This window comes from Haliotis cracherodii, unplaced genomic scaffold (assembly GCF_022045235.1).
Source record: "Haliotis cracherodii isolate W230 unplaced genomic scaffold, xgHalCrac1.p SCAF_11, whole genome shotgun sequence".
NCBI lineage: Eukaryota > Metazoa > Mollusca > Gastropoda > Lepetellida > Haliotidae > Haliotis > Haliotis cracherodii.
In genome coordinates, this window is record NW_027266266.1 from 6656893 (window position 1) to 6670303 (window position 13411).

Sequence of the window (13411 nt, forward strand, 5' to 3'; positions counted from 1 at the left end):
CAATGAACTTACTGATATGTGGGTGTCCGGCACTGTGACAATGAACTTACTGATATGTGGGTGTCCGGCACTGTGACAATGAACTTACTGATATGTGGGTGTCGTGCACTGTGACAATGAACTTACTGATATGTGGGTGTCGTGCACTGTGACAATAAACTTACTGATATGTGGGTGTCCATCACTGTGACAATGAACTTACTGATATGTGGGTGTCGTGCACTGTGACAATGAACTTACTGATATGTGGGTGTCCAGCACTGTGACAATAAACTTACTGATATGTGGGTGTCCAGCACTGTGACAATGAACTTACTGATATGTGGGTGTCGTGCACTGTGACAATGAACTTACTGATATGTTGGTGTCGTGCACTGTGACAATGAACTTACTGATATGTGGGTGTCGTGCACTGTGACAATAAACTTACTGATATTTGGGTGTCCAGCACTGTGACAATGAACTTACTGATATGTGGGTGTCGTGCACTGTGACAATGAACTTACTGATATGTGGGTGTCGTGCACTGTGACAATGAACTTACTGATATGTGGGTGTCCGGCACTGTGACAATGGACTTACTGATATGTGGGTGTCCGGCACTGTGACAATGAACTTACTGATATGTGGGTGTCCGGCACTGTGACAATGAACTTACTGATATGTGGGTGTCCGGCACTGTGACAATGGACTAACTGATATGTGGGTGTCCGGCACTGTGACAATGAACTTACTGATATGTGGGTGTCCCGCACTGTGACAATGGACTTACTGATATGTGGGTGTCCAACACTGTGACAATGAACTTACTGATATGTGGGTGTCCAACACTGTGACAATGAACTTACTGATATGTGGGTGTCCGGCACTGTGACAATGAACTTACTGATATGTGGGTGTCCAGCACTGTGACAATGAACTTACTGATATGTGGGTGTCCAACACTGTGACAATGAACTTACTGATATGTGGGTGTCCGGCACTGTGACAATGAACTTACTGATATGTGGGTGTCCGGCACTGTGACAATGAACTTACTGATATGTGGGTGTCCGGCACTGTGACAATGAACTTACTGATATGTGGGTGTCCGGCACTGTGACAATGAACTTACTGATATGTGGGTGTCCAGCACTGTGACAATGAACTTACTGATATGTGGGTGTCCGGCACTGTGACAATGAACTTACTGATATGTGGGTGTCCGGCACTGTGACAATGAACTTACTGATGTGTGGGTGTCCGGCACTGTGACAATAAACTTTCTGATATGTGGGTGTCCAGCACTGTGACAATGAACTTACTGATATGTGGGTGTCCGGCACTGTGACAATGAACTTACTGATGTGTGGGTGTCGTGCACTGTGACAATGAACTTACTGATATGTGGGTGTCCAGCACTGTGACAATGAACTTACTGATATGTGGGTGTCCGGCACTGTGACAATGAACTTACTGATATGTTGGTGTCCGGCACTGTGACAATGAACTTACTGATATGTGGGTGTCCGGCACTGTGACAATGAAACTTACTGATATGTGGGTGTCCGGCACTGTGACAATGAACTTACTGATATGTGGGTGTCCGGCACTGTGACAATGAACTTACTGATATGTGGGTGTCCGGCACTGTGACAATGGACTAACTGATATGTGGGTGTCCGGCACTGTGACAATGAACTTACTGATATGTGGGTGTCCCGCACTGTGACAATGGACTTACTGATATGTGGGTGTCCAACACTGTGACAATGAACTTACTGATATGTGGGTGTCCAACACTGTGACAATGAACTTACTGATATGTGGGTGTCCGGCACTGTGACAATGAACTTACTGATATGTGGGTGTCCAGCACTGTGACAATGAACTTACTGATATGTGGGTGTCCAACACTGTGACAATGAACTTACTGATATGTGGGTGTCCGGCACTGTGACAATGAACTTACTGATATGTGGGTGTCCGGCACTGTGACAATGAACTTACTGATATGTGGGTGTCCGGCACTGTGACAATGAACTTACTGATATGTGGGTGTCCGGCACTGTGACAATGAACTTACTGATATGTGGGTGTCCAGCACTGTGACAATGAACTTACTGATATGTGGGTGTCCGGCACTGTGACAATGAACTTACTGATATGTGGGTGTCCGGCACTGTGACAATGAACTTACTGATGTGTGGGTGTCCGGCACTGTGACAATAAACTTTCTGATATGTGGGTGTCCAGCACTGTGACAATGAACTTACTGATATGTGGGTGTCCGGCACTGTGACAATGAACTTACTGATGTGTGGGTGTCGTGCACTGTGACAATGAACTTACTGATATGTGGGTGTCCAGCACTGTGACAATGAACTTACTGATATGTGGGTGTCCGGCACTGTGACAATGAACTTACTGATATGTTGGTGTCCGGCACTGTGACAATGAACTTACTGATATGTGGGTGTCCGGCACTGTGACAATGAAACTTACTGATATGTGGGTGTCCGGCACTGTGACAATGAACTTACTGATATGTGGGTGTCCGGCACTGTGACAATGAACTTACTGATATGTGGGTGTCCAGCACTGTGACAATGAACTTACTGATATGTGGGTGTCCGGCACTGTGACAATGAACTTACTGATATGTGGGTGTCCAGCACTGTGACAATGAACTTACTGATATGTGGGTGTCCGGCACTGTGACAATGAACTTACTGATATGTGGGTGTCCGGCACTGTGACAATGAACTTACTGATATGTGGGTGTCCAGCACTGTGACAATGAACTTACTGATATGTGGGTGTCCGGCACTGTGACAATGAACTTACTGATATGTGGGTGTCCAGCACTGTGACAATGAACTTACTGATATGTGGGTGTCCGGCACTGTGACAATGAACTTACTGATATGTGGGTGTCCAACACTGTGACAATGAACTTACTGATATGTGGGTGTCCGGCTCTGTGACAATGAACTTACTGATATGTGGGTGTCCGGCACTGTGACAATGAACTTACTGATATGTGGGTGTCGTGCACTGTGACAATGAACTTACTGATATGTGGGTGTCATGCACTGTGACAATAAACTTACTGATATGTGGGTGTCCATCACTGTGACAATGAACTTACTGATATGTGGGTGTCGTGCACTGTGACAATGAACTTACTGATATGTGGGTGTCCAGCACTGTGACAATAAACTTACTGATATGTGGGTGTCCAGCACTGTGACAATGAACTTACTGATATGTGGGTGTCGTGCACTGTGACAATGAACTTACTGATATGTTGGTGTCGTGCACTGTGACAATGAACTTACTGATATGTGGGTGTCGTGCACTGTGACAATAAACTTACTGATATTTGGGTGTCCAGCACTGTGACAATGAACTTACTGATATGTGGGTGTCGTGCACTGTGACAATGAACTTACTGATATGTGGGTGTCGTGCACTGTGACAATGAACTTACTGATATGTGGGTGTCCGGCACTGTGACAATGAACTTACTGATATGTGGGTGTCATGCACTGTGACAATGAACTTACTGATATGTGGGTGTCCGGCACTGTGACAATGAACTTACTGATATGTGGGTGTCGTGCACTGTGACAATGAACTTACTGATATGTGGGTGTCCGGCACTGTGACAATGAACTTACTGATATGAGGGTGTCGTGCACTGTGACAATGAACTTACTGATATGTGGGTGTCATGCACTGTGACAATGAACTTACTGATATGTGGGTGTCCGGCACTGTGACAATGAACTTACTGATATGTGGGTGTCCGGCACTGTGACAATGAACTTACTGATATGTGGGTGTCCGGCACTGTGACAATGGACTTACTGATATGTGGGTGTCGTGCACTGTGACAATGAACTTACTGATATGTGGGTGTCCAGCACTGTGACAATGAACTTACTGATATGTGGGTGTCCGGCACTGTGACAATGAACTTACTGATATGTGGGTGTCCGGCACTGTGACAATGAACTTACTGATATGTGGGTGTCCGGCACTGTGACAATGAACTTACTGATATGTGGGTGTCCGGCACTGTGACAATGGACTTACTGATATGTGGGTGTCCGGCACTGTGACAATGAACTTACTGATATGTGGGTGTCCGGCACTGTGACAATGGACTTACTGATATGTGGGTGTCCGGCACTGTGACAATGAACTTACTGATATGTGGGTGTCCGGCACTGTGACAATGAACTAACTGATATGTGGGTGTCCGGCACTGTGACAATGAACTTACTGATATGTGGGTGTCCGGCACTGTGACAATGGACTTACTGATATGTGGGTGTCCGGCACTGTGACAATGGACTTACTGATATGTGGGTGTCCGGCACTGTGACAATGAACTTACTGATATGTGGGTGTCCAGCACACATGCGCAGGATGTTGATCTCGCGGGAGGTGTCGCGCCTCAGCTGCTCCACCTGGTGTTCCTCACCCTTCTCCCCGCTGATGTCGATGATCTTGACGGCGTACTCTGTCCCTGATGCCTTCTCCACACACCGCCGCACCGTGCTCGACACCCCCCTGGAAACAAACAGGTTGCATTAGTGAATGAGTGAGTCAATCTTTTCAAATGCCCAGTCAGCATTCTGCTGTCATATCATGCTGGTCTGGATCATTTTCCCGAGGCAAGGGTGTTAACTGACTCTAAAAGTCCAGTTTCCACCATTGCTGAATTTGACTGGACTTCCTGCGTTTGATTGTAGCGTCATCAGTGGCTATTTCAATTTATGTCCCTTCTAAGTCCCTAAAAGTGACCTATCAGGTTCAACCTTTCATATCACTTGCATTTGCTTCAAATAAAATGGTGGCGCCCAGTCAAGATGAACTCACCATTAATAAAGATCTTTAGTGTAATAAAATGTGTTTTACCATGCAAAGTGCATCAGATCACGTGAGCACCTTCATTAAAAATGAGAACAGATTTGTAAAATATGTGTCGACGCCCAGTTGACGGTACACATGCTCTGCAAATTCTGCAATCGTAGAATTCAGCATGGCAGTTGCCATGTTGTTTATGAATCAGTGGTCAGACTTGGTTGATGCATGTCACTGTATCCCTATTGAGTAGATCAATGCTCATGATGTCAATCACTGCATTAGTTACAGCCCGCCGTCCTATAGCTGGACTATTCCCGAGTGCAGAGCTTAACAATTAACACCTGACATGCTGTAATGCTTCCAGGACTGAGCTCGTCCTGTAATCACCGGTAAATGATTTGTTTTTTGGCTTTTGTTCAATGCCGTACCAAGATGATACCCAATCAGTTGATACAGGACAATAGATGTGTGTCCAGTACGCTGATCTTGTATTTTATATCAGAAAGAAAAGTCTTTACCATAGTTATAAATCACTGACTTTAATCACAAAGATGGATGCATAATGAAAAATGTATTGAAAAGATCAAAATCTCAACGAAATAATCCAGCTATATGAAGGCATCTGTAAATTATCGAGTATGACTGTAAGACCACTGTATGACTTTAAGACCACTGTAAGACCACTGTACGACTGCAAGACCACTGTATGACTGTAAGACCACTGTATGACCACTGTATGACGGTAAGACCACTGTATGACCACTATGACTGTATGACCAGTGTACGACCACTGTGACTGCATGACCACTGTATGACCACTATGACTGTATGACCACTGTACGACCACTATGACTGTATGACCATTGTATGACCACTGACTGTATGACCACTGTGACTGTATGACCACTGTGACTGCATGACCACTGTGACTGTATGACCACTGTGACTGTATGCCCACTATGACTGTATGACCACTGTGACTGCATGACCACTGTGACTGCATGACCACTGTGACTGTATGACCACTGTGACTGCATGACCACTGTGACTGCATGACCACTGTGACTGCATGACCACTGTGACTGTATGACCACTGTGGCTGTATGACCACTGTGACTGCATGACCACTGTGACTGCATGACCACTGTGACTGTATGACCACTGTGACTGTATGACCACTGTGACTGCATGACCACTGTGACTGTATGACCACTGTGACTGTATGCCCACTATGACTGTATGACCACTGTGACTGCATGACCACTGTGACTGCATGACCACTGTGACTGTATGACCACTGTGACTGCATGACCACTGTGACTGCATGACCACTGTGACTGCATGACCACTGTGACTGTATGACCACTGTGGCTGTATGACCACTGTGACTGCATGACCACTGTGACTGCATGACCACTGTGACTGTATGACCACTGTGACTGTATGACCACTGTGACTGCATGACCACTATGACTGTATGACCACTGTGACTGCATGACCACTGTGACTGCATGACCACTGTGACTGTATGACCACTGTGACTGCATGACCACTGTGACTGCATGACCACTGTGACTGTATGACCACTGACTGTATGACCACTGTGACTGCATGACCACTGTGACTGCATGACCACTGTGACTGCATGACCACTGTGACTGTATGACCACTGTGACTGTATGACCACTGTGACTGTATGCCCACTGTGACTGTATGCCCACTGTATGACCACTGTGACTGTATACCCACTGTATGACCACTATGACTGTATGACCACTATGACTGTATGACCACTGTGACTGTATGACCACTGTTTGACTGTATGACCACTGTGACTGTATGCCCACTGTATGACTGCATGACCACTGTGACTGTATGACCACTGTAACTGTATGACCACTGTGACTGTATGCCCACTATGATTGTATGACCACTGTGACTGTATGACCACTGTGACTGTATGACCACTATGACTGTATGACCACTATGACTGTATGACCACTGTTTGACTGTATGACCACTGTGACTGCATGACCAGTGTGACTGTATGACCACTGTGACTGTATGACCACTGTGACTGTATGACCACTGTGACTGTATGCCCACTGTGACTGTATGCCCACTGTGACTGTATGACCACTGTATGACCACTGTGACTGTATACCCACTGTATGACCACTATGACTGTATGACCACTATGACTGTATGACCACTGTTTGACTGTATGACCACTGTGACTGCATGACCACTGTGACTGTATGACCACTGTAACTGTATGACCACTGTGACTGTATGACCACTGTGACTGTATGACCACTGTGACTGTATGCCCACTATGACTGTATGACCACTGTGACTGTATGACCACTGTGACTGTATGACCACTATGACTGTATGACCACTATGACTGTATGACCAGTTTGACTGTATGACCACTGTGACTGTATGACCACTGTATGACTGCATGACCACTGTGACTGTATGACCACTGTAACTATATGACCACTGTGACTGTATGCCCAATATGACTGTATGACCACTGTGACTGTATGACCACTGTATGACTGTATGACCACTGTTTGACTGTATGACCACTGTGGCTGTATGACCACTGTGACTGTATGACCACTGTGACTGTATGACCGCTATGACTGTATGACCGCTATGACTGTATGACCACTGTATGCCCACTATGACTCTATGACTGTATGACCACTTTGACTGTTTGACCACTGTATGACTGAATGACCACTGTATGACCATTGCCACCACGACTTACTGTGGCTGTACATGTGATAGGCAGTCAGTCATTCACCCCAACCACTGTCATTGCTGGTAGCAGGATTTATTCAACACAGAAAATAGCAAACACCACACATGTATAAAATAGCAAACACCACACATATGTATAAAATAATGTCAGACAATGAGAGTATGAATGAGGCTGTACTGTATCAGGTGTTTTGTCTCGGGTCCCATAACAGTGTTACACAACAGCGATGGATAAATACAAGCCATCCACCGAGTTACATAGATTGACCGAGATCCATACAGCCCTACAAACACACTTCCTACTTCACCTGATTCAACACATTCTCCTGGAATGCCGTCTCAAGTTTTAAAGCACTAAGTCTCGCCTCGGACACATCTGGATCATGTGTTAAGACCGGCGTACAGAGGCAGCAGGAATCAATGCCCCAAACTGATCGAGCAATGGGTACAGTGTTTAGTCTGAGCAAGCATGCAGATGAGGTGTAGACGGCACAAGACATCCCTGCAGTACTTGCAACAGGACTGACAGTTCTAGTCTTTACAAGGAAGTCAACAGGCTAATAATAACAACAACAACAATAACAACAACAACAACAACGCTTGAGCTTCCGTCCCCCTTTAACTGTCAACAGTTTCTTAACGAGTGAACAACAACAACAACAACAACGCTTGAGCAATGTTGAGCTTCCGTCCCCCTTTAACTGTCAACAGTTTCTTAACGAGTGAACAACAACAACAACAACAACAACAACAACAACAACAACGCTTGAGCAATGTTGAGCTTCCGTCCCCCTTTAACTGTCAACAGTTTCTTAACGAGTGAACAACAACAACAACAACAACAACAACAACAACAACAACGCTTGAGCAATGTTGAGCTTCCGTCCCCCTTTAACTGTCAACAGTTTCTTAACGAGTGAACAACAACAACAACAACAACAACAACGCTTGAGCTTCCGTCCCCCTTTAACTGTCAACAGTTTCTTAACGAGTGAACTTCAATATCATCATTATCCAGTCAAACATCAAACATGTAACTTTACAGGGCTAGGATCATATTTTGAAGACCAAAATCTCAAAATGAAGAATTTGGCAACTGCATGGTAACTACGGTAACCATGGTAACGCATGTAACTCATGTGTGCCTACTATTAAAGTAAGTTCTGATTGAAATGGTGAACTAAATGGTTGCCAAATAGAGGGCTGCATTGCAAAGAATATATTTCAAAGGATGAGGTTCCCAAAGCAATTATAGTTCAAAAATGGAAAAAAATATTTTATAGTATATTGGTTAATAAAGTACCCCAAATTAAAGAATTGTGTATATTTATATGACAGATAATCTGGTTATCATCTGGTGATCAGAGGCTCACAAAGATACACATTTAAGTCTCCTGTGAACTGATTGCTATTAACACCGCTTTCAGTATTTCAGTTAAATCATGACGTGTCAGCTTTATGTGAAAGGAAAGTGATGCAAGTCTCAACATAGTCTGATATGAACATATGTTGGTTGGTTTGTTGTTTAACACCGCACTCAGCAATATTCCAGCTATATGATGGCGGTCTGTAAATAATCGACTCTGGACCAGACAATCCAGTGATTGATATGAGCATCGATCCCGCATGCACGTCGCTATATCTTGGACGCAATGTTAAACCCCATTTCACCTCACCTCACTTCCAGGGCCATTTTCAACACCTCAACCTCACCCCCACCCCTAATTATGTATTCTATCAGACATAAAACTTTTGAACTGGTCCCTTAAGAAACAAGGAATCACACAAAGTGAATGTCTCCATCTGCAGCACATGAGCCTTGGTGTTTGGATGTGTAGCAGGTGGGGATGAAGGGAAATCATTTCTTATTGCCTAGCTATTGCCTAGCACTACTGGTGTCAGTGACACTGGATCAATTTGTATTCAGATCAGTCAACAGCTCTCCACCAAACACTGAAACATCAAAACTGCCTGGAATTGAAAGTTTGTCCCCACTGTGAATTACATCAACCTAGGATCAATGTTATCAGCCCTGTGACTGGTCAGGCTGTGGAGATAACTGACTTCACTCAGCATGGAGGCAGCAGTACATATAAACTGAGCCAAACTATAAACAAACTTAACTGGCTCACACCAGATGACTTGACCTAGATACTTAACCGACTTTCCTCCCACTGTTTACATAGCTCCCTTAGTAGTTCAGTGTCCCAGCTGGGATGGAGTGAGAACATTTCTACAGCATACATGTATTGCAATAATTCACCATGTGACTGTTTTCTCCTGCAGCATTTTCCATCACTGAGAATCTGAGGTGAAATGGGGTTCAACGTCACGTCCAAGATTATGCACTTATATAGCGACATGCATGCACGTGTGGGTGTGTGGGTGTGTGTGGCTGCTTGTACTGGTCCGGACTGATGCCGATTTATAGTGCTAGCTCACTGGGATACCATGCCACAGTTTAACATTAATACCCCACTCAGACACAGTATACTGACTCCGAGCCGACCAGTCCTTGTTTTAGCCCCTTAATGCCGAGCGCCAGACAGGGTAACAACAAGTACCATCTTTTAACATCTTTTGGTATGACGCGGCCAGGGATCTGACATTAAACCTTCATCCACAGAAGTTTCAACACAAAGTAAACAGAAACTGACAATGTTCACGAAATCATGTCAATGTTAAGAATAGTTTGAAGGGGAATTAGGCTTGAGCACTGCCAGAGCAAAATTAATTAAAGTTGTTGAAATTTATAAAGTCAGTGCCAGAGAATAACCAGTCCTGATTATCTTAAACCAATTCCATTGGGTATAAAAGGCAAAATACTGATGAAGAATATATGAATGGATCACTGAAATTGAGTGAGTGAGTTGGGTTTTACGCCGCTTTTATAAGTATTCCAGTTATATCGCGGCGTGTCAGCTTAATGTGGGAGGAAAGCCCGAAGTGATGCAGGTCTCAGACGTTTACCACTTCGGTGAAACCCACCCGTGCCCCCGGATCACTGAAAAGCAGTGATGACACCAGGTGTTCACAAAAAGGGTAAGCATGTCCTCCTCTTTCACCTGCTGAAATGATGTTACTTTCTGCATATCAATTTATTTTTAACTGCTATGGCAAATGAATACCACAATTACACAGCTGTACAGTCTCTGACAACACTATTTGCTATATTTCTGGAATATATGCACCAGGATGGGGCAGTCATTCTTGACAGGGGGACAGGACTTGGGCCAACTCACAGTCCTAGCTAGCTGGATTTATAGTCCCACCTGAACTTGTCCTCCGGGTAATGAGCTCATCATTTTGCAGTGCCATGGATGACGTCTGGAACACTGTTTGACATAGAACCAAGTCAGGGGGCTCAGTAGGGGCATGTAGAGACAACCAAGTCCCTGTAGGGCTCCAGTAGGGCTCCAGTAGGGGCATGTAGAGACAACCAAGTAGAGACAACCAAATCCCTGTAGGGCTCCAGTAGGGCTCCAGTAGGAGCATGTAGAGACAATCAAGTCCCTGTAGGGCTCCAGTAGGGCTCCAGTAGGGGCATGTAGAGACAATCAAGTCCCTGTAGGGCTCCAGTAGGGGTAAGTAGAGACAACCAAGCAGAGACAACAAAATCCCTGTAGGGCTCCAGTAGGGCTCCAGTAGGGCTCCAGTAGGGGCATGTAGAGACAATCAAGTCCCTGTAAGGCTCCAGTAGGGGCATGTAGAGACAATCAAGTCCCAGTAGCTCCGGTAGGGGCATGTAGAGACAACCAAATCCCTGTAGCGCTCCAGTAGGGCTCAAGTAGGGGCATGTAGAGACAACCAAGTCCCTGTAGGGTTCCAGTAGGGCTCCAGTAGGGGCATGTAGAGACAATCAAGTCCTTGTAGGGCTCCAGTAGGGCTCCAGTAGGGGCATGTAGAGACAACCAAATCCCTGTAGGGCTCCTGTAGGGCTCCAGTAGGGGCATGTAGAGACAATCAAGTCCTTGTAGGGCTCCAGTAGGGCTCCAGTAGGGGCATGTAGAGACAACCAAGTCCCTGTAGGGCTCCAGTAGGGGCATGTAGAGACATCCAAGTCCCTGTAAGGCTCCAGTAGGGGCATGTAAAGACAATCAAGCCCCTGTAGGGCTCCAGTAGGGGCATGTAGAGACATCCAAGTCCCTGTAAGGCTCCAGTAGGGGCATGTAGAGACAACCAAATCACTGTAGGGTTCCAGTAGGGCTCCAGTAGGGACATGTAGAGACATCCAAGTCCCAGTAGGGCTCCTGTAGGGCTCCAGTAGGGGCATGTAGAGACATCCAAGTCCCAGTAGGGCTCCAGTAGGGCTCCAGTAGGGGCATGTAGAGACAATCAAGTCCTTGTAGGGCTCCAGTAGGGCTCCAGTAGGGGCATGTAGAGACAACCAAATCCCTGTAGGGCTCCTGTAGGGCTCCAGTAGGGGCATGTAGAGACAATCAAGTCCCAGTAGGGCTCCTGTAGGGCTCCAGTAGGGGCATGTAGAGACGATCAAGTGCCTGTAGGGCTCCAGTAGGGCTCCAGTAGGGGCATGTAGACACATCCAAGTCCCTGTAAGGCTCCAGTAGGGGCATGTAGAGACAATCAAGTCCTTGTAGGGCTCCAGTAGGGCTCCAGTAGGGGCATGTAGAGACATCCAAGTCCCTGTAAGGCTCCAGTAGGGGCATGTAGAGACATCCAAGTCCCTGTAAGGCTCCAGTAGGGCTCCAGTAGGGGCATGTAGAGACAATCAAGTCCCTGTAGGGTTCCAGCAGGGCTCCAGTAGTGGCATGTAGAGACAATCAAGTCCCTGTAGGACTCCAGTAGGGGCATGTAGAGACAATCAAGTCCCTGTAGGGCTCCAGTAGGGCTCCAGTAGGGGCATGTAGAGACAATCAAGTCCTTGTAGGGCTCCAGTAGGGCTCCAGTAGGGGCATGTAGAGACAACCAAGTCCCTGTAGGGCTCCAGTAGGGGCATGTAGAGACATCCAAGTCCCTGTAAGGCTCCAGTAGGGGCATGTAAAGACAATCAAGCCCCTGTAGGGCTCCAGTAGGGGCATGTAGAGACATCCAAGTCCCTGTAAGGCTCCAGTAGGGGCATGTAGAGACAACCAAATCACTGTAGGGTTCCAGTAGGGCTCCAGTAGGGACATGTAGAGACATCCAAGTCCCAGTAGGGCTCCTGTAGGGCTCCAGTAGGGGCATGTAGAGACATCCAAGTCCCAGTAGGGCTCCTGTAGGGCTCCAGTAGGGGCATGTAGAGACAATCAAGTGCCTGTAGGGCTCCAGTAGAGGCATGTAGAGACATCCAAGTCCCTGTAAGGCTCCAGTAGGGGCATGTAGAGACAATCAAGCCCCTGAAGGGCTCCAGTAGGGGCATGTAGGGACAACAAAGTCCCTGTAGGGCTCCAGTAGGGGCATGTAGAGACAATCAAATCCCTGTAGGGCTCCAGTAGGGGCATGTAGAGACAATCAAGTCCCAGTAGGGCTCCAGTAGGGGCATGTAGAGACAATCAAGTCCCAGTAGGGCTCCAGTAGGGCTCCAGTAGAGACAATCAAGTCCCTGTAGGGTTCCATAGAGACAACCAAATCCCTGTAGGGCTCCAGTAGGGCTCCAGTAGGGGCATGTAGAGACAATCAAGTCCTTGTAGGGCTCCAGTAGGGCTCCAGTAGGGGCATGTAGAGACAACCAAGTCCCTGTAGGGCTCCAGTAGGGGCATGTAGAGACATCCAAGTCCCTGTAAGGCTCCAGTAGGGGCATGTAGAGACAATCAAGTCCCAGTAGGGCTCCAGTAGGGCTCCA

At 46.4% G+C, this 13411-nt stretch overlaps 1 protein-coding gene across 1 annotated transcript in view; it reads right to left on the minus strand.

Moving 5' to 3' along the window:
- The window catches only part of LOC139456155 (phosphorylase b kinase gamma catalytic chain, skeletal muscle/heart isoform-like), a 62777-nt gene that overhangs the window by 21181 nt on the left and 28185 nt on the right, over nucleotides 1-13411 (minus strand). The window contains exon 3 of the mRNA XM_071237704.1: nucleotides 4385-4560. Coding sequence (XP_071093805.1) covers nucleotides 4385-4560 — 176 coding nt within the window. The remainder of the gene's footprint in view (nucleotides 1-4384; nucleotides 4561-13411) is intronic.